This window comes from Pinus tabuliformis, chromosome 3_1 (assembly GCF_031772625.1).
Source record: "Pinus tabuliformis cultivar Carrire ecotype Pingquan chromosome 3_1, CPIR1, whole genome shotgun sequence".
Lineage (NCBI taxonomy): Eukaryota > Viridiplantae > Streptophyta > Pinopsida > Pinales > Pinaceae > Pinus > Pinus tabuliformis.
In genome coordinates, this window is record NC_142301.1 from 688,440,541 (window position 1) to 688,463,377 (window position 22,837).

General features: G+C 40.6%; 1 protein-coding gene across 1 annotated transcript in view; it reads left to right on the forward strand.

Annotated features, from left to right (window-relative positions):
- Positions 1 to 732: 732 nt before the first annotated feature.
- The window catches only part of LOC149188996 (pyrophosphate--fructose 6-phosphate 1-phosphotransferase subunit beta-like), a 79,811-nt gene continuing 57,706 nt past the window's right edge, over positions 733 to 22,837 (forward strand). The window contains exon 1 of the mRNA XM_089410097.1: positions 733 to 896. Coding sequence (XP_089266223.1) covers positions 733 to 896 — 164 coding nt within the window. The remainder of the gene's footprint in view (positions 897 to 22,837) is intronic.

Sequence of the window (22,837 nt, forward strand, 5' to 3'; positions counted from 1 at the left end):
TAGATTATATATATGTCTTTGTTCGCTCTGGTTATGTCAGTAGGTTTTGTAAGGGCGTTGTCAGTCTTTTAACGGCCCTGCGAGGGTGGGATTTTTGCTACGATGCCCCTGCGCGGGCGATTTTTGTCTGGTTTGAGAACAATTTTCTGTCTGGAAATGATGCCCCTGCGAGGGCCAATACTGAAAGGCGAAATGCTAGCCCAACGAGCCACTGTAGGCCTTGGGCAACTTGACTCTTTGACTGTAATGCTTTCATGTACATAATATAATAGCATAGACTAGATTTATCGAGGAAAAAAAAAAATAGATTGGTGAAATTTAAAAGCAAGAAAACGAAGAAAGACAGCTCACTGTAGTTAGCACGAGGACTAAAATATGCACAGTGATGAGATGATTTTGACCATAACTAGTCCATATGAGCAGGACGCTTTTGGTTCTAAAACGAATTGGCGTGTAAGGGAAATATCTACCACAAACATCTATGTCTAATTCAATCATATCTATGTTAACTCTTATGAAATCAAGTAGACTGGTTATACATACATTATGCCAAAGAAAAAAAGAATGAAGGTAGAGAGCGTTGAAGAAATAGAAACCCCGCTGGTTTTTGTATGGTGTTATTTCCTCAAACATTACGGTCAAGTGAAGGACCAAAAGACCAACTTTGATTTCGAGCCTAGTGTGGGAATCAAGTTGATTAAGTCGAGTAGGAACAACCGGACTGTGGTGGTAATGGCGGTTGAATTCGTGGACTTTAATGGTTCGTTACTGCGACGTGTAGCGAAGATGATGTCAGATGAAAATGAAGCTGGAAAGGGTGAGGAACCTCATTTTATTTTGGTAGCAACCATGGTCGATATCCTACCTGTGCAGATTTTCCCTACGCGCTTGGACAAGTGGGTTTGAACCAGAGATCATGTTGGAGGTACCCCCAAGCTCATCAGGATGTTCTGGTGCATGCGCACAAGGATTTGAGCCTCAAGAATTTGGTTACCCGAATAAAGGAACTGGTTGGTCCAAGAGGGAATGTGTGGGTAATTGGGGCTCAAAAATGGATTAAGAATCTCATACAGTAGTTGTGCGCTTAGGTCAATGATAGAAGGACATCGGTCAACGATAGAAAAACATGGCGATATATTAGGAACAAATATAAGAACTTTAACAAATTATAAAGTATTTTATAAAAAAAAATATAATGTAACTTTATTAATTTATAAAGTTATATTATAATAATTTTTTATAAAGTTACTTTCGATAATAATAATAATTAATATTTAAAATAATATTAATAAATACTTAAAATAATATATATATAGATATATCAAAGGGGGACTGGATAAAGCTCAATAGTATCACTTACACATGTCGTGGGCAAGGTGAAGAAAGAGGACAAAGCTTTTTGAAGAAGGGGGTAATGTCATGAATATAATTTATATAAAATATAATGTAATATAAATAAATATAAATAATAAATAATCAAAGTAATGATTATTTAAATAGTTATTAGTTTAATGGAAAGGTATGTCTAAAAGACATGATCAGTCATGAAGGGGATGCCTTTTCATGGGATGCCTAGGTATATAAGAAGACTTTCATTTTAACATTAAAAAAAAATCCTTGTAAATTCATCTTATTAATAAAAATATTATTTACAATACATTGTGTATTTTACATTTTAAGGTACAACAAGCTACAACATTTTTGTTACAAAAATGTTGAGGTAAATATGCATTATATTATGAGGAAAAAAAAAATTAAACATGATACAAGGCATGGAATGAAATCTTTTACATTATGTGAAAAGAGAGGTTATGACAAATTTTATAAACTAAAGATGAAGTTGGAGAAGTACAATAAATTTCATATAAATAAACATCTTAGCATAAAATTTCAAATAGCATAAAAATCTTATTTTCCTATAGCATTTAAAGTATTAAGAATCTATCAATCATGTGTTTTTCTGTGAAGGTATCTACTTCATACAAAATTTTCAAGAAGTATAGCACTCAAGATATTTTTGTTATATTTTTGTAGTTGTGAAGTTACTAAATGTAACCTATCGGGGTGAAGGAGACTTAGCACTGCACTTGGAGTCATGCTCCTCCTATTCATCATGTTGCTTCATGGTGCACTTCGCTTCCACCTGGGCCTTCTCCTCGGCCTCTTTTTTTCGCTTCTCAGCCAACTGTTGAACCTTCTTCTTGGTCGCTTCCTTCTTCTTATTCTACACGGACTTGCTAGTCCCTGCGACCAGATCAGATGGAGAATGCCACTCTATCGGCCAACGCTTGACGACTTCCACAATAGCATCATTTGTAGCGAGGTAGGGTAGGTTGAACCATTTTCGTTGCGGATCCTTCCGTGCCTAGATGTATACACAGTGGAAGTCATCTTTGAACTCCACTTACCCTTAAAGTTGCTTAAAGTTGTTCAAACACGGTTGGTGACAACCATAGCTTCTAGATGGTGGCCATGCGAATGCTCACTTCCATCAACACCCAAAATACTTTGGTCTTTGTGACCCACGCAACATCTTTTTTGGCCCAGAGAGATGCAAACTTTGCAACCTCTAGCAAATCCTTATCCACAAGAGGAAATTGATTGTCCTTTAGCAAACTGTTGTGTGTGGAGCATGATTGTCCAGAGGTCTTTGTTTCAGCCGGATGTATACCCCAGGATGTTTGTACACCCCTCCACGCGGGGGGTGTGGGTGATCTGACGGTAGAACTTATGTTTAGTTTAGGGTTTTTTGCCCTAGAAGGCAACCCCTCTCTTTGTATGAGGGCATTGTATTGGAGGCTGAGATATAGATGTGTATTCTGTGTGTGAGAAACAGAGAGGTGAGACTGTGAGAGAAAACAAAGGATATTACAGCGAATTTGCGGTAGGTTGTGTCTCTTCATTTTGCTCGATAATAGAAAGGAAGGACTGGCTGTTCAGGGTGGACGTAGCCCAAACTGGGTGAACCACGTATATCTGTGTCTCTCTTGTTTCGTGGGTTTTCTGTGTTTATATTTCTACAATATTTTATGTGTTCCATTGCTCCGTAATATATAATTTCTTAACACAAACCCCAAGCAACGAGCAAAATGGAGAGTAACAACCACAGAGAGTGGAATGTTTTATTATCATCCTGCACCTCTCTACAATCACAATGAACTTGCTACAAAGGTAGCGCGCCTAGTTGAACTGTACACCCTTCGTGCACTGGGCAATCAAAGAAATCACTGGTGTTGGAACCTCGTCTGTGTGACATTTTCTCATAATTTTTCCCGCAAGGATCTATGTGGAAACCTTCACCGCAGGGTCGGTGATTAAGTTTATAGAGTACCCGCACAACTTCTTCTCGAGCTTGAATTTATCCTTCATTTTCACTGTGAGGTCGCGCTCACTCGTCTTTCTGCCAAACTCCTTGGCCATATTCAACCCTGAGTGAGGCAAGGGCATCATTCGATGGATCATCATATTAGTGATGGGGATTGGCATGCTCAACCACAAATAGCTATCATGCACTAGGTTTAGAAACTACTTGATCACAATTAGATTGATGTTGGAGCGGTGGTAGTGGGGCACCCATAACAGGTTCAGCAACCTCGACTGATTCACTCTGCAAATCCACTCCACCGACTCTAGCGCGGTGTGTTGACATGGAAAATTTTTGCTATACCAACAAGGGGAACTAACCCAATCACAGACCCCAATTAAGCCTGCTTTCGTTTGGAATGGCTAGTTCCAATGGGTTTTAAGGGACCCCACAAACTGTTAAATGCATTGAAAGGTTGCTTCTGGGAAGAAGACTTCAATTAAATGGACAAAATAAAATAGCTAACCTCTATGTATTGAATCCTATCTATAATACTTCTAACTACTCTAGTCTATGTCCTAGCTATCCTAATCTATCCTGCAGGAGCATGACAAAAGAGAGGTTAAACATCATATATGAATTCCAAGTCTAAATGAATCAATTACAAGTTCACATAAGAACAAGGCTGCATCAATTCTCAATTGCAATCCAATCATTCATACACGAATACAGATTCCTTTTTATGGAAGTAAAGCTTGCAACTGATGTCTAACATAGTTTCAAATCAGGGACTACTTAAGAATTAACTACGATGAAGAATTACATTCAAACAACCAAGGCTAATTATAAGTTGTATCGTTATCAATATGCACAAAAAAAAAAAAACACATTTGTATTTATGCCAGCAACAACACCCTATCTCAAAACACATAAAAGCAAAGGATCTTAAATCTAAAACAAAAGGCTCCTCATTGAACCAAACAGTCTCCTTTATTCATAATAAATCAAAGTTGTTTTTCTCCAAACAAAAATCCCTTCTCTCCTATCCAGAGGTAATACTTATATCCATTGGAAATGACTCTCGGTCTTCCCTTAACCTTTTGCCTTTCTCCTATTCTTTTCAATATACAGACCAGAATACACAGGTGTAGAACAATCGGTGTCACTGTTGACACGTAGAAGGCATGTCCTATCACTGGGGTGCTTCATTTCCTGAGGAAATGAATAGATGTTGATTAGAAGAGGATGATTGTGTGTCATCTCTTCATGATGAAACCTAGGACAATTTCACTTTCGGAATACACAGGCAACGCGTGGAACTCGACCGAAATGCCTAGGGCTACCTCTTTAAATGGCATATCCGCATATATGGACTCTCCAGATCTACTCATGTGTTTTATTTTTACTCTTCGCTTGCCTTCTCTCGGTCCTCTCCTGCAGAGATAACCAACATCAGTCATACTTATGCAATTATGATATAATGCTTAAAAAACACAAATCTTGCCTTCATGAAGCGCTTATAACATCAAAGGAACAAGCGTGAAAGAATCGCCCCCTTGGTTTTTAACTCGCGCATTGCATAAGTCTCGCAAGCGAAAATCCAATTTATACTGAAAATCATTTCATAACACTGAACTAGATGGCATTTCAGAAGGGGTCTAAGTGGTAACCAGTATTAGATGAAGGCCCTCGATTCCACTCTTAAAGCGACATGTAGCAACTATGAGGAAAGAGGATACCACTTTTCAAGCGGGTATTCCTCGAGCAACTCGTTCACCCGAAATCCACATGGACCATTGGATCCACGAAGGATAGATCAATGGTGGAGGGACTTGACACAGGAAAACACGGAAAACCCCATGGCTGGGATATATAACCAAACTTCAAATCTTATGAGCTATGTTTTATAATCCCTTCAGATCCACAACATAAGCTTCCCTTTTGAAAACCCCAGCCACGACATTTTATCAAATGCACAGGAAAACACAAGAAAACAACAACCGCATCCTAAGGCGGACTTCAAAAATTATGTACCAGATCTATAACCATTATCGTGTTCTACCATATGGTATCACACCTTATGCATGAGTGCTAGACTCCGCCGATAGCGATTTGCGATGAGGCAAGGGTGGACCCAAAATATATATATATATTATGTTTAATAAGATCGGTGGGTTTGCCATATCGCATTGTATTTTATATATGATCCCCAAGTTTTGCTGATTGCGATAAGCTATGGGGGAGGCAGACTCAAAATACATATGTGTTGAGGTTAATAGCCACAGCGGGTCCACAATCATAGGCTTGCCTTTGAAAAACCAAGACTTCAATGTTTTTCAAAAAACAAAAGAATATGCAAGAAAACTCGCATCCGACCATTAGGCCGGACTTGAAATATTATATGCCCGAATCTATAATCATCGGTGGGTCTGGGTGATAGCGATGTGCCTTATATATAGGCCCTGGACCCTGCCGATTGCAATAAGCGATGGGGTTGCAGACCTTAAACATATATATCGTGTTTAATAAAGCCATCGGGTCTAGTAAATAGTGGCGTGCTATATATATATATATATATATATATATATATATATATATATATATATATATATATATAAGCGTTGGACCTGGCCAATAGCGATATGTGATATAGCTCCGAACCCGAAATATATAAATTTGGGTTGATAATTCCGTCGGGTCTGGAAGAGAGCAGTGCATAGTGTTGATTGTGATAGGCCAAAAAGGGGTGATTTATGCATATTTGCAAAGTGTTTCCATTGTAAACGGTTATAATGGGAATGAGGTGCTATAGAAGGTTTTTGGGGGTTGGAAAGGTCCCGATGGAGGAAATGAATGGGGGGTTAGGTAGGGCTAGAGATGAATCATGCGGAAAATATTTAAAGAAAGGTGCTCAACCACTGGGAATTGAAGGTTTGACTCAGCAATGAGTTAAAGTCTTATGGGATAAGACAGATCATTCAGAAGGTGAAAGATCAACTTTTAGGGGACCCATTCAAAATTGCTACCAAGGCAGGTTTTGATAGGGTGGTGGTTGTGGCCACAACAAATGGTGAACTGTTGGGCGAACCAATTATCTTTGTTTCCAAATAAAATTTGGATCACTAGAACATCAGGGTGTTAAGATAAACTCAAAATGCAAATTGTATAGATGGACAGGCATGGGTTTCACTTCAACATTAATTGCTTCAGGTGGGATAATGACAAATATATTCTGCTTACTGATAGGGTTTTGACAGGCATTCTCCAATGGTAGTGTTATGGGATTTATTGACCTTCCTTTACCTGTTTCCCACTTTCAAAAATCCTTTTGGGGCCATCACTGGTCTATCAATACCTGTTTAGGTGTGTACCTTAGCACTTTATTTCTCTTCAAACTTGATGTAGATATGTTTATCTGCACTTTATATGATAATTTCAGTGCTATATTTTCATATGGTTGAATGGGGTGCAGTCATGGATCATGCCATATTTTTAAACCGCTTAAGCAAGGTTGGGCTTGCTGTCAACCAGTACTCTGAGCCCAGCAATAGTCCTTACTCTAACCAACTTCCCAAACAACCTATCCTTCCAGATTGGCACAAGGACTTGACATTTCATTTTATTTTAAATAAGTCCTTCCAGTTTCAGGCACAAGGACTAGAGCACAATTGGATTTTCCACATGGTATATGACAGTGAGTTTAGCACATGAAAGGAGATTTACTTGTAGATAACAAGTATTGGAAAATTTAGTGTGGTGGATGGGACCAATGGAGAATGACTACAAACCTTATAGGCAAGTATAGGCTAGGTCTGAGTGAGATTTATTCAAAATGCAGTGTCCCTCCATGCCAGTCCAGCTGTAGGTACGCATATTTTTTTTTATAAAGATGCTCCTACATGCTCCAGATATCCAAGTTATCAACAGATCTTACCCATCTCCCAACAAATTCCAATGAGTGGCTTTGGTTTGAATTCCATAGTTGATTTTCAAGTTCTTATGGGCTGATTGAAAATTTGTTTGATTTGCAAGGTAATGACGGATTTAGGATCAGCAGACTTATTAGCAGGTTAATGAAGGAGGCGAAATCTGAAGGTGGAAAATGCAGACAATCTGAAAGGCAAAAACAAGACTGGAGGACTAAAATCAGTTCACTGAAAAGGACTAAAATTCAAAGCAGAAGGAAAATAAACTTTGCAGAAAAACAAGAAAGGAAAAAACGGAAATGTAACTAAACTAACAACAGAAATAAAATGAATCCTAACCTATTCAGGAGGTAACCACCATGTGGTGGCTATTGGAAGTATCTCTTCATATGTGTTATCACTTAGGTTGTCCTTAAGCTCCGGAAAAGGATACGGCCGAGGTAACCACATACCAACTTTGGACTGCAGGTTCTAGCCAACCTGTAATCAGAGAGGGCTCTCTCTTTTAGATTTAGCTTTGTTGAAAAGGAATTTAGGCTAGGTTTTGAGTTCAGAGGGTTTTTGTTTTGTTTTTGGTGGGAAAATTGATGTTTTCAGACAGAGAGGCAAGGCATAGTCTGGAAGTTTCAAACCATTGGGCGTGGAGTCGAGGAGGAGAACTGCTAGTGCATTTCTTCGGTCACAAGAGAGGGAAAATGGAGCAAGATAGTTGCGCATGAAACAATATTTCAGGTTTAAATGATGGAAAGAATGCTAAGTAATGAGAGGCAGTTAAGAATCTCTCAATCAGCTTAACAGATGGGGGTAACAGAGCTCTACCTAGGGGCAGTAAAGAATCCCTAGATAATTGGCAAACACAGGTGAATCGGGGTAAATATGAGCCCAGGGGAATTCACATTCATAACCAATTCATTCAGAGGAAAACATAAAGAAACAGCAGAAATTGAGCATAGAGTGTACTTAAACAAATTCTAAGCTATTCTTTCTTTCTGCTATTTAGATAGTGGTAAACAATAAACAGAGGTAAGATGCACTTATTGCTTCAGACTGCAGCACAAGAATCCCAACTTCATATCTCCAAAAACATTCATTTACAACAGACAGTTTGCTCTCCAAGCTTTCAGCAATCTTTGATTATAGAAAAAACTCAGGTATACAATGCGAGTCTCTAGTGAAAACTCTCAATTTACCAACCCTTGTAACAATGTAGAGGGCAGTATATATAGGGAAAAACTCTCTACAACTGCTTTTATTACAACTTGACCTAAACAGGTCTGAAAGAAAGATGATCACTTAACCTAATCCTATCCAAAAATAAATGCAAAAAAATATCTCGGGCTGCGCTCAGGGCTGCCGTATCAAAACTGAGTAAATGATGTAGTCCTTGGCGGCTTGGTGCAGTGTTTTCTGCAATAAATGTGTATGGGTTTCTGCGTTTTTGCTGTCTATCTGCATTTAAAGCTTTAACTGTGATTTGAGGGCAAGGATGGGCTTACGCCTCTTGATTTGACTTTCTAGGGGGCTCATCAATGTTCAGGTGCTTCGAGCCCCTAAAAAATCTTCACTGATACTCTTTGGCTGTTCTTCTTCCTTTGATACTCTTTGACAATAAACTGGGCCACTGTTTTCCTTTGCTGTGGGTCTAATCACAAATTAATGGCCACTATTCGGCCTCTGTTTCCTCTAGAACTATCTTTTGCTCCTTTCGGCAAGCTTCGCGAAGAAAAATGGGTCATTCGGTGCCTTTCTGGCTTGCTGGGGGCTGCAAAATGAAAAGATTCCCTAAAGATTCCCCATTCAGGCCTAATTTATTTTTTCAGGTGCAAATTGCTCATCAAAAACTGCCTTAGAAACTGATTCTAGGGCTCCGGAGTGCGATTTTCGCCCTTCGCGCCAAAAAAGTGATGATGACGTTAGCATGACGTCAGCGATGGGACCTTGTACAACAGGTGACGTCAGCGATGATGTCAGCATGATGATGTGGCAGGATGACGTCAGCATGATGATGTCATCACGTACGGAGGTGACGTGGCAGTACGGTGGCTCTGAAGATGTGGCAGGACACGTGGCAAGTGACACGGCGGTACAGTGGCAGGAGGGCCACGTAGGCAGATGACGTGTCAAGGTGACTGGACAGGGGGGTGATGTAGGCAGGTGACATCACCAGGCAGGGGGCAGTTTCTGGTTTTGGGGCGCACCGCCTTTGGGCATGAGCGGTTTTGTCAGTGGGGGCTCCGCCACAACCCAGGAGGTGACACGTGGCGGGAGTACGGCGGCAATACCGCCCATCTCCCGGACGCTAACCTTCGGGCATTTCGGAGATGGGACGGCCCGTCAACCATTGATCTGGGCACACGGTGATCGGACGGTTGGCGGGAAGGGCGAGGCGATGGCGGGTTAGTGGGCGGGGATATTCGCGGGAATATCCCGATTTAAATAATGCGCGGCGGGGGTTTTAGACTTAGGGAAAGTGGGTTATGGGGTCTAAAATGGGCGGGTTAATGTATTTACAGTTGGGGCTTAGGGATAAGGGGTAAAACATGGGTTTAATGCGCACGGGTTTAACGATTTATGCCAAAAACTTAAGGTAAGGGGGCAGAAAAGAGGGTCTTTGAGGGTTTTAGGGCTAGGGGAGAGGTTGTTAGCATGACCAGGTGTCATCTAACTCCTGCTATGACTCGGATGGGCTAAAAACAGCCCCAGCTGGACCATTTTTTCCCGGACTTGGAAAAAATATGGCTATATTGCCAGGGAGGGGATATTTACATAGGGGAGTTTTATATACATTCTTTTAGTAGGGGAAAGGGGAAGATTGATAGGGAGTTATATAGTAGAGTTAGTGGTTAATATGGTGATGATAAACTGGCGCCAAGGTCAGGGACCTTAGACTAATTTTGGGGAAAAGAATTTGAAAAGAAATAAAATCCTTGAGTGAAGCAGATCTTCACCAAGGCAACTGATATGGATGATAATGAAACTAAGAGGAATCAAGCACATCTTGACCTCTTTGGGAAGTTAGTAAGTGACTTAGGGAATTAGAAGAAGGGGGAGTTAGTGATGTCCACCTTTGAGCTTCTTTGAATGAAAACTGCCTGCACTGTGATCCGGAAAAATATACACTTAGTAACATAAAATTGATCATAAGTCATCTTTCTGCAACCTCTCAGCTACCTACCCAGCCTACTCACCTAACATTTTTTTCTTCTTTTTTGGTTTGGGTGCACTTAGACTTGCAGACCCAGATTTGCAATTTTTCTTTTGAATGTTTCCTGTCTAGCTCTACACTTATTTCTGCCAGGGCCCAGATTAAATAGTTGGGTCCCTTTGATTCTCTACCTATCTACAAATCTGCCAAGATTAAACTGTTTGGTCAGATGCATTCTCTATATTCTAAAACAGGAAATTGAAACCTAGGGAGACCAAGATTAGACTGTTTGGACCTCCCTTAAATGAAAACTCTTCAAAACTGGAACAACTCATCAAAATTGGAATCAGCAGTGGCATTTGGACTAGCACACTTCATGGCTTTCTTCTTTGGTCTCTTCTGGAAATATGGAACACTGCAGCTTGCAAAGTATGACATATTTGGCATGTAAAAATGTCAATCATGAAAGATGAAACCCTGTTGCAACAGGAGGCTAACAGTGGCTCCACTTGGGGATGGCTTTTCCTTGTGAAAAGCCAAGAACAGCAGGTCAGACTGCCTTGATCTTCTGTGGTTGCTGTAGACTGGAAACATTTGTTCTGGCTACTAAAAATATAAACTTTGAACTATGAACAACCTCCTCCTCAACTGAATTACTGTGAACTGTACAACATCGCCTGCTTTCTTCTGCGTGCTTGATAATTATGTACAATGCTGCTGGAACATGCCTTTGATTGCGGATATTTATTTTCTACCATGAATTGCTTGTAATGTGACAGTTTTCCTTTTGTTGTTTTGCTGAAATTGGTGCAAAGACAAAGTTTTCAGAACTGGGGCACTTGCATCAGCGACGTCTTCATAGAATTTACTGCTATTCTTTAAACAATCACCCTGCTTAAAAAATAAAAACAGAGTGGTGATATACACAAATAAGACTGTACAAAGATATATACAAAACTGCATTGTGTCCCTTAAAAGGGATCATGGTCATGTTTCAGCATACGGCCATTGACAGGGCCTTCTTCAGCAGAACAATCCTCTACAGATCTGAGAAAATAAGTGTTATTTCCCTGAACAACAGAAATAACCAATGAACCTCTCCATAGAAAATCAAACTTGGCATGTTTGCCCTTGTCTTCCCTTCTTGAGTCCCATCTTAGAACTTTGTCACCAACATTGAAATCCTCAGCCTTAGCTCTCTTATCAAACATCCTTTTGAGCTTTTCTTGCACAATTTGAGCTCTGTCATAAACTTGTTCTCTGGTTTGCTATAGATGGATGGTCTGATTGATTCTTCTTTGGATGTCATTTGGTTCAGCCTGAATCTCTTGTAAAAGTTTGATAGTAGGAATGCCCAGGGATGAAGGAAATCTAGCCTCCATGCCATATACTAGCTCATAAGGGCTCGTCCCAATTGATCTTTTGCTTGAAATTCTGTCTGCCCATAGGGCATTTACCAGTTTTTTGTGCCAGTTCTTCTTGTTTTCTTCCAACACTTTCTTTATGATGTTGATGAGGCTTTTGTTAGATGATTCGGCCAAGCCATTACCTTGAGGGTAATAGGCTGTGGAGTGGCCCAAGGTAATATGAAATCTATGGCAAAAATTGATCATCTTTTTGGACTTAAAGGCAGCGGCATTGTCAGTGATGATTTTCTCAGGGCAGCCAAATCTAGAAAGGATATTGCACTCAAGGAATTGGATAATGATGGTGTCATTGGCTTGTCTACAGGGAATGGCTTCAACCCACTTAGTGAAATAGTCGGTGGATGTTAGGATCCATTTGTGTTGGCCTGAGGAAGAGGGATGGATTTCTCCAATGAATTCAAGACCCCATTGTTGAAAAGGTTGTTAGGTTGAGATGGGTTTAAGGGGCAGGGGTAACAGCTTTCTCTTGCCCTCAGAAATTTGGCATTTGTGACATGACATGGAAAACTTCTTTACATCTGCAAAAAGGGAGGGCCAATAAAAACCAACCCTTATAATTTTATTAGCAGTGGACTTCCAATATAGATGTCCTCCACAGTCACCTGCATGGAATTCTTTCATGACATTGTTAGTTTCATTCATGGTTAAACAATTAAGCAATATACCTTCATGATTTCTCCAAAATAATGCACTATCTATAACACAAAACTTTAAAGCCTTCATTTTCAAAAATCTTTTCTTGGTTCTGGACAATCCTGGCGGAGCACATAGGTTTAACAATACAAAGCATATATCAGTGTACCATGGGGATTGTAAAAATATTTCACTGATCTGTGGAGTCGCCAACTCCAGTTCATTGTCCAGCTGGTTAATCTCTAAGGCTTGAAAATTTGTTTCAGACATCAGTTTAGCTAAACCTTGTCTCTTTATCAGCGTGGTTGGTTTTATTTCTATGTCATATTCAAGGATGTTTGCAATCCACTTGCCTCTTTTGCCTTCTAATCCCTCTTGAGTCAATATGTCCTTTACATCAGCATGTGGGACATAGGAAATCACGTGTGAATATAAAATGTACACTCTGAAATCCTTGATGGCCTTAACAAGTGCGTAGGCCTGCTTTTCCATTATTGGGTACTTCAAAGGGGCGTCTCTTAAGGCTCTGCTGAAAAAAGCGATTGGTTTTTCAGCTCCCTGTTCATCCTTTTGCAAAAGGACAGCGGCTATAGTGTGATCAGATGCAAACGAAAATATGATAAAATCTTTGTCAAACTATGGGCTAGTGAGGACAGGGGTTTGTGTTAAGGCTGATTTGATACTCTCAAATGCTTGCTTGGTTCCAAGAGACCATTTTACCTTGGCATCCTTCTTTAACATGTTGCTTAACAATCTTATCAGCTCAGCTAGATTTGGAATAAATCTTCTCAAGAAGTTGATTTTCCCAAGGAATGCTTGTAGCTCTTTAATGTTTCTTGGAAATGGGATTTGGAGGATGGCTTGTATTCTTTCGGGATCAATTCTGATCCCATCCTTTGATATGATGTGGTCAAGTAATTTGCCTTCTTCAAGGCCAAACAGAGACTTCTTGGGGTTCAAGGAAATGCCATATTTCCTACATGTCATGAAAATTTGCCTGAGATGCTTGAGGTGTTCTTCATCAGATTTGGAAAATGGGGTTAAGTCATCAAGGTAGACAACTAGGAAGTCATGTATTTCTTTGGCAAAAGCAATATCCATTGCACGTTGAAAGGTAGCACCAACGTTTTTAAGACCAAATGGCATCTTTACATACTTAAATGTTCCCCAGGGTGTAGTAAAGGCAATTTTGTCTTGGTCGTCCGGGTGAACAAGTATCTGGTTGAAACCTGAAAAACCATCTAGCAAAGAGATTCTAGATGATCCCACTACTATTTGCAAGATGTGTTCCATTTTAGGCAAAGGGTAATGGTCTTTTAGGGAGACTTGATTTAAATTTCTGAGATCTACACAGAGTCTGATTTCGCCTGTCTTTTTTCTCGTAGGAACAAGATTAGACACCCATTCAGGAAATCTGATGGGTGCTATTATGCCTGCTTCAAACATCCTCTTTACTTCCTTCTCAGTCAGGGGAAGAAGCATAGGGTTAATTCTTCTAAGTTTCTGCTTGAAGGGTTTCTGGTTTGGTTTTAAAGGAATGGTGTGTTGGATCACCGAGGTGTCATAGGATTTCAGATCCTCATAGCTCCAAGGAAATACATCTTGGAACTCTTTGAATAAGTCAATGTACTTGGGCTTTTGATCAGGTGGTAAATTTTTGGACAGTTTGATCATTTTTGGCTTTTCTGCTGTCCCAATGTTTTGTTCCTCTATATCAGTGTTTATGGGCTGCAATTTTGGCTTTCTTGGCACATCATTAGCATCAAACATGTCTTCTAATGGGGTTAGGCCAGTAGGCAGAAAGTTATCCTTTAAGTCAATGATGTCTGCCTCTGTTTTGGCTATATCTTCCAAGTGTATTTGTTTCAACTGTTCTATGTTTTCTTTGTCAAAAATAGTTGGTTTCAGGATTTGCTTGACTGTTGCAGTTGTTATATCTTGCTAATTTTCATTTGTTTGGTGTTGGGAGCCATTCATAGCATCCATGTCGATGTTAATATTCGAAAACTCATGCTCAAGGGTGAGGAAATCATTAATCTGGGCATCATTTTCGATCACTTGCCAATCTTTAACATTATTTGGGACAGCGGGCCTATGTTTTATTTCAGCTGTGAAGTGATGGTTTGGGTCAAAAGGAAGCTTGCATGTACTAGCAAAGGTGGCTAGGCTATGTGCATGAATGTTGTGATTTCTGGAAATCTTGTCAAGCTTGAATTCAGTGAATGCCTGGAGTATATTAGTAGCAGCGGTCCTATAGGCTCTCATTCGGTTGTCATTGGTTACAAAATTGCCTTTCATCTGTTGTATAATTAAATCAGAGTCTCCTAAAATAGACACTTTTGCAGCTCCTAGATCTTTGAGGAGTTTAAGGCCTAGCAACAGAGCCTCATATTCTGCCATGTTATTTGTGCATTTAAAATTCAGTCTGTAGGCATGACCTTCTGCATGGTTGTTATATGTATTGTGAATCCAGACACCTGCCCCTGCTCCTAACTTGTTAACAGAGCCATCAAATTATAAATACCATGTGATTTCCTGCTTGTGGTTGATGCCTAAAGTGTCAGTCAGCTTAGGATTGGGCAGATTCGAAACATCTGTTTGGGAAAGTTCTTTTGGTATGCTGGTTGCATTAGCTGTTGTGGCAGTTTCATCAGTGTGTGCAACTAATTTTTCGTTGATGCGTGCTTTTTGCTCTAGAATAAAGGGCTCATTATCAATTGGATAATTTGTATCATCATTAAACAAAATAAAGGAATCCATATCAGAGTGGATTGAGTAAATGGGAAAATTTTCAGGCTTGCTCTCACTACTTACCACATATTTCATGAGCGTTTCTCTATACAGTCTCTTTGGTTGCCCAAAGACTGAAATGGTGGCATAGGAAAGGTCTAATTGAAGGGATCCTTGGAGCTTTGCTCCCCATGATCTTGACAGGAGCATACCGTACTTTAGTGGAATGTCAGCAACCACTACATCCATGAGGATGGTCTTGTTTGGATATTGGACTAAGGAGACACACAAGTCTTTGATGAGGCCTAGACATTTCACTTGACTTGAGTCAAATGAGTATAAATCTTTGTAAGGTCTTGTAACATCAAGATTCAGTTTTTCCATAACTGCTCTAGGCATAATATTGTGCGATCCCCCTGAGTCAAACATAGCGTTGTGCAAAACTTTGTCATGTATATGCAAACTGACATAAAAGGGTGGGACCGGTCCATGTGTTGATTTTCCATTAACTTCTGGGCCAAACAGTAGCTCTGGGGTGTCGTTTAAAACATTTACATCATCCTTAACCTCTGGCATTTGAAGTGATCTTTGAATTTGCTGCCTATATACATCGTGTTTGGCAAGTTCTGAGAGGGGAATGGATATTTTTAACTTAGATATTTCTGTCTCTAAATTAAATGGCTTTTCCATTGGAGTCTTGGTGTTGATAATGGCAGTTTTTTCTGTTTCATTTGAATTGTCTGGGTTTTGCTCTTGTTTATCAGCGTTATGGGAAGTTTTTGCTTGCGGTTTTTCAACTTCATGAAAGTTTTTTGGAACCCTGTTCGAGCTTTCTTTCAAGGAAGAAGGTGGAAAAGGCTGATCTTTGGAAGGCTGTATTTCTATTATGTCTTCTACAGTCACTTGATGCGGGTTTGGAACAGGTATATCAGCTGGTTCTGTTATGACAGCCTTGCCTTTAGTCTTGTTGGGTTGTTTGCTTTCCTTTGGTTTACTAGGTTCGGAAATGTCAATGGTCCTAGTTCTCAACTTATATTGTTTGTGTACTTCATACACAGCGGTATCATAACCTTGTTTAAAATCAAAAGACTCGCCAGACCAAGTCTGAAACTGATTGTAATCGGGTTCATTTTGGTCTCCTTGGGACAAGACAGTTTGGTGCTCTCCCTTTAGATCCATTAAGTTCATGTGAGTGTCCTCTATGGGTTCACTAGAAGTAGATCCTTCAACATAATTATCTTGGAAAGGGGGTCTTATATCATGGTCTTGGATAGGCCTACCAGCATTTGTGTTCTACGTTTTCCTAAAATTTGGGTTCCTTATGGTATTAGACTGTTGTCCTTCCCATGATGTTTTTCTCTCAACATTTTCTACTCTTTCTTCCAGCCTTTGCAGGCCACTGATGATAGCATCAAGGTTTTGATCAAAAGCTGAGGGTTCTTCCTTAAAGGTGGTTCTTCTTTCCATTCCAGCTCTGTTTCTTTTAGCAATTAAATTGGCTTCTACGCTGACAGCAACATTTTGCATGTCCGCAAGGGTCTGAGGAGCTCTTTCTTTTAACTAGTATGCCATATCCAGGTCGAATCCATCGGGAAATTTGTACAAGGCAAGGTCAGGTGGAGGCCTTAAGTTCTGTGGTATTGCGTTATATACATTATTGAATCTTGCACAGTACTCCAAAACAGTCTCTTGAGGACCTCGTTTGATTGTATCATATTCAGCTAGTATGTGCAAGGGGTCTTTCTTTTTCTCCCATCTGTTGGTAAAGGATTGGTAAAGCTCATCTGGGGTGGTTATGGAATTTGCAGCAAGTGATCTGAACCAAGTTGTTACATCACCTGTTAAACTCTGAACAAAAATTCTCATTCTTACACTATCATCATCTATCTCGTAGTTTTCAAAATAGTCTTGCATCTTTTTGGTGTGCTGAAGGGCTGTGAAAGGACCGGTACTGTCAAAATATGTGATTTTAGATTGGTAATCTTGAGGTAAAGCCCCAACATTAGCAAGTAATTGCAGGGGTGCATATCTATTAGCCATATTGGCAGGTATAAGTGGAAAAACGGGGATAAATGGAACAACTGGAGTAGCGGGGATCACAGGAGTAACTGGAACGCTGGAAACAACAGTAGTGTTAGTATGTACAGTGAATGAAGGTGTGGAAGGAGTACTACGAGATGTAGATGATGAACTAAGGGAAATAGGGGTTGAACGGAACAAAACCTTGACAGGAGTCGGAATACAGCTAGGGTAAGCTGTTTCAGGGCTCAAATCAGCAAAATTTTCCTGTCTTTCTTGCTTCCTAAGGATTTTCGAGATTATGTTAGGGTTTTCAAAAACAGCTGGAGGGTTGGGATCTGGATTTGACCTTGTATATCGTGGATTTTTCTTGGGAGCCAGCTTCCGAATTGTTTTTTGGGTATTTTTCCTGGGAATGTTTTTGTAATCAACAAGGGACTAATTAAAATTTGGGACAGCTTATTTGTAACTTAAAACTAGCATGAAGATTGACTGAAGCAGCATTTATTTACTCCTGTTAATGCAAAGCAAAAAACAGTTTCAAAGGCTTCCTGGCTGACATTCAGGCTTCATCTGTAGTTTTAAGAGATAAACAACAATTGGAAAGTTTGATTTATGGTCTCAGCGGAGCTTTCTTACCTTCTTCGTGAAACTATTTGAGGAAGGTCCCCAGTGGAGTCGCCATTATGTTATCACTCAGGTTGTCCTTAAGCTCCGGAAAAGGATACGGCCGAGGTAACCACAGACCAACTTTGGACTACAGGTTCTAGCCAACCTGCAATCAGAGAGGGCTCTCTCTTTTAAATTTGGCTTTGTTGAAAAGGATTTTAGGCTAGGTTTTGAGTTCAGAGGGTTTTTGTTTTGTTTTTGGTGGGAAAATTGATGTTTTCAGACAGAGAGGCAAGGCATAGTCTGGAAGTTTCAAATCATTGGGCATGGAGTCGAGGAGGAGAACTGCTGGTGCATTTCTTCGGTCATAAGAGAGGGAAAATGGAGCAAGATAGCTGCGCATGAAACAATATTTCAGGTTTAAATGATGGAAAGAATGCTAAGTAATGAGAGGCAGTTAAGAATCTCTCAATCAGCTTAACAGATGGGGGTAACAGAGCTCTACCTAGGGGCAGTAAAGAATCCCTAGATAATTGGAAAACACAGGTGAATCGGGGTAAATATGAGCCTGGGGGAATTCACATTCATAACCAATTCATTCATAGGAAAACATAAAGAAACAACAGAAATTGAGCATAGCGTGTACTTAAACAAATTCTAAGCTATTCTTTCTTTCTGCTATTTAGATAGTGGTAAACAATAAACAGAGGTAAGATGCACTTATTGCTTCAGACTGCAGCACAAGAATTCCATCTTCATATCTCCAAAAACATTCATTTACAACAGACAGTTTGCTCTCCAAGCTTTCAGCAATCTTTGATTATAGAAAAAACTCGGGTATACAATGCGAGTCTCTAGTGAAAACTCTCAATTTACCAACCCTTGTAACAATGTAGAGGGCGGTATATATAGGGAAAAACTCTCTACAACTGCTTTTATTACAACTTGACCTAAACAGGTCTGAAAGAAAGATGATCACTTAACCTAATCCTATCCAAAAATAAATGCAAAAAAATATCTCAGGCTGCGCTCAAGGCTGCCGTATCAAAACTGAGTAAATGATGTAGTCCTTGGCGGCTTGGTGCAGTGTTTTCTGCAACAAATGTGTATGGGTTTCTGCTTTTTTGTTGTTTGTCTGCATTTAAAGCTTTAACTGTGATTTGAGGGCAAGGATGGGCTTACGCCTCTTGATTTGACTTTCTGGGGGGCTCATCAATGTTCAAGTGCTTCGAGCCCCTAAAAAATCTTGACTGATACTCTTTGGCTCTTCTTCTTCCTTTGATACTCTTTGACAATAAACTGGGTCGTTGTTTTCCTTTGTTGTGGGTCTAATCACAAATTAATGGCCACTGTTTGGCCTCTGTTTCCTCTAGAACTATCTTCTGCTACTTTCAGCAAGCTTCGCGAAGAAAAATGGGTCATTCGGCGCCTTTCTGGCTTGCTGGGGGCTGCAAAATGAAAATATTCCCTAAAGATTCCCCATTAGGCGCAAATTGCTCATCAAAAACTGCCTCAGAAACTGATTCCGGGGCTCCGGAGTGCGATTTTTGCCCTTCGCGCCAAAAAAGTGATGATGACGTCAGCGATGGGACCTCGTACGGCAGGTGACGTCAGCATGATGACGTCATCACGTACGGAGGTGATGTGGCAGTACGGCGGCTCTGAAGATGTGGCAGGACACGTGGCAGGTGACTCGGCGGTACAGTGGCAGGAGGGCCACGCAGGCGGATGACGTGTCATGGTGACTGGGCAGGGGGGTGACGCAGGCAGGTGACGTCACCAGGTAGGGGGCGGTTTCTGGTTTTGGGGCGCACCACCTTTGGGCATGAGCGGTTTTGTCAGAGGGGGATCCACCATAGCCCAGGAGGTGACGCGTGGCGGGAGTACGGCGGCAATACCGCCCATCTCCCGGACGCTAACCTTCGAGCGTTTCGGAGATGCGACGGCCCGTCAACCGTTGATCTGGGCGCACGGCGATTGGACGGTTGGCGGGAAGGGCGAGGCAACGGCGGGTTAGTGGGCGGGGATATTCGCAGGAATATCCCGATTTAAATAATGCGCGGCGGGGGTTTTAGACTTAGGGAAAGTGGGTTATGGGGTCTAAAATGGGCGGGTTAATGTATTTACAGTTGGGGCTTAGGGATAAGGGGTAAAACATGGGTTTAATGCGCGTGGGTTTAACGATTTATGCCCAAAACTTAAGGTAAGGGGGCGGAAAAGAGGGTCTTTGAGGGTTTTTAGGGCTAGGGGAGAGGTTGTTAGCATGACTAGGTGTCATCTAACTCCTGCTATGACTCGGATGGGCTAAAAACAGCCCCAGGTGGACCATTTTTTCCCAGACTTGGAAAAAATATGGCTATATTGCCAGGGAGGGGATATTTACATAGGGGAGTTTTATATACATTCTTTTAGTAGGGGAAAGGGGAAGACTGATAGGGAGTTATATAGTAGAGTTAGTGGTTAATATGGTGATGATAAAATGGCGCTAAGGTCAGGGGCCTTAGGCTAATTTTGGGGAAAAGAATTTGAAAAGAAATAAAATCCTTGAGTGAAGCAGATCTTCACCAAGGCAACTGATATGGATGATGATGAAACTAAGAGGAATCAAGCAGATCTTGACCTCTTTGGGAAGTTAGTAAGTGACTTAGGGAAGTAGAAGAAGGGGGAGTTAGTGATGTCCACCTTTGAGCTTCTTTGAATGAAAAATGCCTGCACTGTGATCCGGAAAAATATACACTTAGTAACATAAAATTGATCATAAGTCATCTTTCTGCAACCTCTCAGCTACCTACCCAGCCTACTCACCTAACATTTTTTTTCTTCTTTTTTGGTTTGGGTGCACTTAGACTTGCAGACCCAGATTTACAACTTTTCTTTTGAATGTTTCCTATCTATCTCTACACTTATTTCTGCCATGGCCCAGATTAAACAGTTGGGTCCCTTTGATTCTCTACCTATCTACAAATTTGCCAAGATTAAACTGTTTGGTCAGATGCATTCTCTATATTCTAAAATAGGAAATCGAAACCTAGGGAGACCAAGATTAGACTGTTTGGACCTCCCTTAAATGAAAACTCTTCAAAACTGGAACAACTCATCAAAATTGGAATCAGCAGTGGCATTTGGACTAGCACACTTCATGGCTTTCTTCTTTGGTCTCTTCTGGAAATATGGAACACTGCAGCTTGCAAAGTATGACATATTTGGCATGTAAAAATGTCAATCATGAAAGATGAAACCCTGTTGCAACAGGAGGCTAACAATATGTTGGCCATTAACAGGGAGTTTTTCAGTTTCTCCCTGTAAATTTTTCAACCTGTAAGTTCCTTGACCAATTTTTTCCACAACATGGAATGAGCCCAACCATATGTGTTGGAATTTTGCGTGTTTACCTTTTGGCTCATTCAACTTGTCCCATTTCAGGACTAGCTCTCCTACTCGGTAACCTTTATCTCTTTCCAAATGGCGATCAAACCACGTCTTCATAATCATTTGGTGATTTCTGAATTTATTTATGGATTTATCTCTCAATTCCTCCAACCTCATCAGTTGGTTGATCCTTTCTTGAAGCAAGGCTGAAGGGGTTCCTCTTGAAGCTTGGGAGAGATGTAAAGAGGGAAGGGTAACATTTAGAGGCAAGATGGCTTCCTTTCCATAGACGAGGAAGAATGGGGAGTTTCCTAAGGTCACTTTTGGGGTGACCCTATCGGCCCAAAGGGCATTTGTTAGAGCATTGTGCAAGTTCCTCTGGTTGTCAATGACAAATTTATGGATTATGCATATGAGGTTCTTGTTTGAGGACTCTACAACTCCATTTCCCTGGGGGGTAATAGTTCGATGCATACCTTATGTGAATTGATTTATCAATAGCAAATTCAAGCAATTTCAGTGATGAAAAGTAAGAAGAATTATCAAATATGAGAGCGCCAGGGATGCCATACCTGTTGATGATGAATTTATTAATAATTGATATTACCTCATCTTTGTTTACCTTCCAAATCGGGATGGCTTCGATCCATCTGGTGAAGTAGTCGGTCGCTGTGAGTATATACATAGTTTGCTATGAAGAGTTTGGAGTGATCTTGCCTATGACATCCAGGCCCCATTGTTGGAATGGGCGATAAATCATAACGGGCCTGAGGGGAACAAGTGGATTTCTTTCTTGTCCTGTGGAAGTTTGGCATACCTTGCATTTCCAAGTGTAGGCATGCGAGTCTCTAAACACTGTGGGCCAATAATATCTAGCTCTTAATATTTTTTGAGCAGTGGTCTCTCCACCATAGTGACCACCTACTGGGCCATCATGCATTTCTTTCAAGAAATGGTCGACATCATCCTTTTCCAAACACCTCAGCCAGATTCCATCATAATTTTTTCTGTATAATGTGTCATTGGCCAAATGATACTAATTATATTTCAATTTGAGCACTCTCCTTCGTGATGCATCCATGTGTTCAAGACATGACCCCCATGTAAGATAAAAGCGGATGTTGTAATACCACGACTCAGGATCCAAAAGGGCTTTTGACGCTTCACGTTCATATATCAGCGCTCAATTAATCCATAGGGGCTCCTCCCTGCGTTCTACTTGTTCATTTTTCATGCTCTGTGCTTTTGGTTCTTTAGATACCCCTTCTCTATCTGCCAAGGCTTCTACTGCTAGCCTGCACAGTCCCTAGCCTCGAACTATCTTTGTCGGCTTAATCTCGAGGTCAAATTCTTGAAGTGTAATGATCCAATTGCCTCTCAATTCACCCATTTATTTCTGCATGAAGAGGGCACTTACAGCAGGATGGGGAACAATTACTTTAGTCTTGGCCTTTAATAAATAAGGGAGGAAGTGTTTTACGGCTTTAAAAACTGAAAAGCCTTGTTTCTCCACGTCTGGGTAGTTCAGTTCTGCTCCCTGAAGATTAGAGCTCATATAAGAAATAGGGACTTCGTTTCCATCATCATTTCTTTGAGTGAGGATCGTGGCATATGAAAGATCATAAGCAAAAGTGTACAAGAAGAATTCCTTGGCGAAATTGGGGCTGACCAATGC